Raw genomic sequence first — 4,948 nt, forward strand, 5'->3', positions numbered from 1 at the left:
GCAGACATGCTGCATAGGAAGAGTTCAGGAACCCTGCATGACAGGTGCCTTCCTCAGCTGCAGAGCTTCTAAGGAGAGAAGTCTCACTTGCAAATCTGCTTCCTTTGAATTTTAACAGCACTTTAGCTGCAGACCACTGCTCAGAACTCCCCTGAGACCAAGCTCTGCCTGACAAGAGACCTTCCCCACACCGACCCTGAGCTGCTGTTGTTTCTGCAGCATAACACCAAGGGAGGGGGAATTTAGGATATGACTACACTGCAATTAAAAATCCACAGCTGGCCTGTTACTCAGGCTACGGGGCTCAGGCTAAGGGGCAGTTTAAATGTGGTGGTGATGTTCAGGCTGAGGCTGCAGCCCACGCTCTGGGACCATCCAACTTCACAGAGTCCTGGAGTCTGGGCGGCAACCTGAGCCGGAATGTCTATACCACAATTAAATAGCCCCTTAGCCTGAGCACAGTGAACCTGAATCAGTTGGCATAGGCCAGTCCCAGGGGTCTAACTGCAGTGTAGACATACCCTTAGAGCCAATCCATGAGCAGCATGGGTTTGGGTTTGGGTTTGGGTTAGGCTGTACTAGACCAGTCTCTGAAACCAGAAAGGTTTGGAGCAGTAGGCTGCTGCTGGTGGGTTCTCTTCTTTGCTGGGTCTTGCCACATAAATGAGGTATAATACATTGCATAGTAAAATGGGCCTTGTCTATAAATGGCCTGTCAAAGCAGTGTCAGTGAAAAAGGAGCATAAACTTGATGCTTTCAGACTGAATATGCCAGTCAAGTAAATACTGATAAGGAGGAAATAAAATTTGCATGACCAGATTAAACCTTGTCTGCATGTCTTTTGGCTTTTCCCCATTAAAGATGCTAATCACCAGTCTTTGCTTACTCCTAAGTCAAGGGATGTGAATCATTTTAGGCTCAGCTATTCCTCTGCCCCTCACAAACGTGGTGTTTATTTTATTGCTGTCAATTATTTATTTTAGAAATGCTGAACTGGGAAACAGGTTTTAGAAAATGTTCCAGAAACACATTCCAAGGGAATGCAGGTACCTGGCACCAGGGGCAGCTCTATGTTTTTTGCCGCCCCAAGCACGGCAGGCAGGTAGCTTTCGGTGGCGCGCCTGCAGGCGGTCCGCTGGTCATGTGGATTCGGCGGCGCGCCTGTGGGAGGTCCGCCAGTGCCGCACCATCGGCGTCCCCGCCACCGAATTGCCACCGAAGCCGTGGGACCGGCGGACCTCTGGCAGGTGCGCCGCTGAAAGCCACCTGCCTGCCGCCCTCACAGTGACCGGCAGGCCGCCCCCTGCGGCTTGCTGCCCCAGGCACACGCTTGCTGCACTGGTGCCTGGAGCCGCCCCTTCCTGGCACTGACACATTTCTTGTGTTCCTAATTTATAGTAATTTATGTCCCATAATGCATTGTTCTTGGCAAGTTAAGAGATGTGCCTTTTTCCATGCACGTTGAGCCTTCCTGAGTGCCTGGTTTGTTTCCAGAATAAGTTGTGTCAATATATTGCCTGGTGTACTTTTCTGTATCTCTTGACAGTCTATGTTTTAAAATAGAACAACTTCTAATCTCTGGATGATGATTCGGTGCAATGACTAATATAATCTGTTCCAGATCAAATACATTTTTTAATTATTTGGCGCGTGTTCTCTGGATGTTATTGGCACATCTTGTTCTGAAAAGGTGTTGACCATTTCACTGAATATATCAGGCATGCATTTGCAGAGCTTCTTCTGTATCTTTTGTCGAAACTCTTTGGAACCAAAAAAATAAACAAGTGGATCGAAGCAGCAATTAAGGCTATTCAAAGCCAGAGACAGCTTATATTCCACATAAGCAGTCTTATTTTGGGTAGTATAGACGAAATGGATGATTGATATCACAATATTGGGCACGTAACATACTACAAAGACTATAAGCAACACTATTATCAAATACATTGTCTGCTTCTTAATTTCCCTTAGTTGTGTGGGAGGGGAATTGAGAAGAGTCCGAATGACTAAGGTGTAGCAGAATGCCATTATTAGTAAAGGTAGGAGAAAGCACAGAAGAACTTGAGAGCCAAAATAGGCGATGAAATGATTTCTTGAAGGAAACATAGCTTTGGGCAATATATCAAAACAAGTGGTTATCTGCAGCTCCTCTACCTGGAAGGTTAGCTCTGTCTTCATGAGTGGGAAGTGCAGCAGTAAAACAAATATCCAAATGATGATGCATGTCAGGAGAGCTGTTCTAATGGGTCTCATGGTCCTGTGCGTCAGCGGGTGAACAATTCCCAGGTAGCGCTCTATGCAGATGCTCGTCATGGTTAAAACAGAACAGTGCATGTTTGCATAGAATAGCACAGTTATGATGCGGCACAGAACCTGTCCAAAGGGCCAGTCATTTCCCCGTAAGTGGTAGACAACTTGAAAAGGGAGGAGCATGCTGTAGAGCAAGTCCGTGATTGTCAGGTTAATTGAAAACACAATGGTGGGAGTCCAAGGCCTTGAGTGGCGGCAAAGGAACCACAAAGAGATAGAGTTGAGGGGAATGCTGATGGTGAAGATAAACAAGTAGAGGGCAGGCAAAGTGGTCTGCAGCATTTGGTTCTTAAGCATCTCTATGGTGCTGTTTGGCAGTTTTCCCATGATAGTGAGATAGATTCAGTGGTTTCTTCTGGGCTGGGACAAATGGAAAAGCTTCAGGTACCTTTTCCCACAAAAGAAGAATCTTGAGATGGTAGAGATTAGACCTGGTTAAAAAATGTATGTTTTGGTGAATTTTTTTTTAAGAGCAAGTTAATCTAACACATGATAAAACTCTTAGTTTGTTCATTCCCACCACATTAAATCATATTCACTCTGCCCTTTGGACCAAAGAATAGTTTTTAGCTATTTTCTAAAGTGCTTAATGAGTTTTGTTTATAGTTGCAATAGCAAGATGCAAGATCCAACCACCTGAGCATACATCATCAAGAATGGATGCTGTATCTTAAATAGGCTTAAAGCTTTTTCCTCCAAAGATGTTTTAGTATGCCCATTCGTGATCCATTTATTATCTTCTCCACCTCCTCCTCCTTCTCCACTCCACCTCAGCATTGGCCTGCTAAACCCAGGGTTGTGAGTTCAATCCTTGAGGGGGCCATTTAGGGAACTGGGGTAAAATTAATCTGTCTGGGGATTGGTCCTGCTTTGAGCAGGGGGTTGGACTAGATGACCTCCTGAGGTCCCTTCCAACCCTGATATTCTATGATTCTATGAATTGCGTTAATAGTTAACATTTTTAGAGGGAGGTGTGACAGTGGCAGACAAGGTGCTAGCTCAGGGGTCGGCAACCTCTGGCATGCGGCTTACCAGGGTAAACACCCTGGTGGGCCGGGCCAGTTTGTTTACCTGCCGCGTCCGCAGGTTCGGCCGATCGCGGCTCCCACTGGCCGCGGTTCGCCATCCCAGGCCAATGGGGGCTGCTGGAAGTGGCACGGGCCGAGGGATGTGCTGGCTGCCCTTCCCGCAGCCCCCATTGGCCTGGAGCGGCGAACCGCGGCCAGTGGGAGCCGCGATCGGCCGAACCTGTGGAAGTGGCAGGTAAACAAAGTGGCCCGGCCCGCCAGGGGGCTTACCCTGGCGAGCCACGTGCCAGAGGTTGCCAATCCCTGTGCTAGCTCATGCCAAGGCCCAGGGCCTCGCTGACCACTGACAAATGAATAGCTGGAAACCAGTCTGGCTCACCTGTGGGTTAGTTAAAGTAGATATTAGTATTATAAGAATGTGTTTAGTGTTTAGAGCAGGGATCGGCAACCTTTGGCATGCGGCCCGTCAGGGAAATCTGCTGGCAGGCTGGGACGGTTTGTTTACCTGCAGCGTCCGCAGATTTGGCCGATCACAGCTCCCACTGGCCGTGGTTCACTATTCCAGGCCAATGGGGGCTGCGGGAAGCAGCGGCCAGCACATCCCTTGGCCCGTGCCGCTTCCCGCAGCTCCCATTGGCCTGGAGTGGTGAACTGCGGCAAGTGGGAGCTGCGGACGCTGCAGGTAAACAAACCGGCCTGGCCCACCAGCAGATTTCCCCAATGGGCCGCGTGCCAAAGGTTGCCGATCCCTGGTTTACAGTTATGGAATGCTTCTAGGATGCTGCATTTATTAATCCTACTTATAATATCTGTGTCCCATGGTATAAAGTAAAATTTGCCCTGTTCTTGTAGAAACATGAATGCGGGCGTGATCCAGAGAGGTGGTACGTATCCTCAACTCATATTGAAGTCAATGGATTTGAAACTGCTCAGCACCTTGCAGGGTCAGGCCCCTCTGTAGCCCCTCTGCCTAGTGGTAACATATTCTAGAGCCTTGTAGGTCAACTTCCGGTTGGAAAACAAATCAGTGACATATATTCTTAGTGCAGCTTATTTATTTAACACTAGCTACACCTGTCTTGGAATGGAGGTGGACAAACAGCATGCAGATAATCTCCTCTTTTAGGAATCTTAGGACAAAAACCAATTCCTTGTTTCCAGGGAGCAACTGTGCCTCAAGAATTGACCCTGATTAGAGAGATTAAGGGAGAAAGAAAATTTCCTTGCCATTCACCACAGATCCCGCATAAAGAAACTACATCTCTAAAGTAACACAATAAAAACATTTCCTCAAAGACTGACCCATGCTAATATATGGAGATATACCTATCTCATAGAACTGGAAGGGACCTTGAAAGGTCACTGAGTCCAGCCCCCTGCCTTCACTAACAGAACCAAGTACTGATTTTTGCCCCAGATGGCCCCCTCAAGGATTGAACTCAAAATGCTGGGTTTAGCAAGCCAATGCTCAAACCACTGAGCTGTCCCTCCCCCCCCCCCAATGTATAATTATATAACAGAATTATATAACATGCTCCAATGTTATATAAAATAATTTGTGAGGTTGTGTAACAGCACCACCTGGTGATTTTTGCAATACTAAACTGGA

The 4,948-nt window shown here is 47.4% G+C and overlaps 1 protein-coding gene across 1 annotated transcript; it reads right to left on the reverse strand.

Moving 5' to 3' along the window:
* Positions 1 to 1,636: 1,636 nt before the first annotated feature.
* LOC113406298 (P2Y purinoceptor 8-like) lies at positions 1,637 to 2,638 on the reverse strand. Its single transcript, XM_026650371.1, has one exon. The coding sequence runs from the start codon at positions 2,636 to 2,638 to the stop codon at positions 1,637 to 1,639; it is 1,002 nt and encodes a 333-aa protein (XP_026506156.1).
* Positions 2,639 to 4,948: the final 2,310 nt, after the last annotated feature.

This window comes from Terrapene carolina, unplaced genomic scaffold (assembly GCF_002925995.2).
Source record: "Terrapene carolina triunguis isolate 2854851 unplaced genomic scaffold, T_m_triunguis-2.0 Scaffold25, whole genome shotgun sequence".
Classification (NCBI taxonomy): domain Eukaryota; kingdom Metazoa; phylum Chordata; order Testudines; family Emydidae; genus Terrapene; species Terrapene triunguis.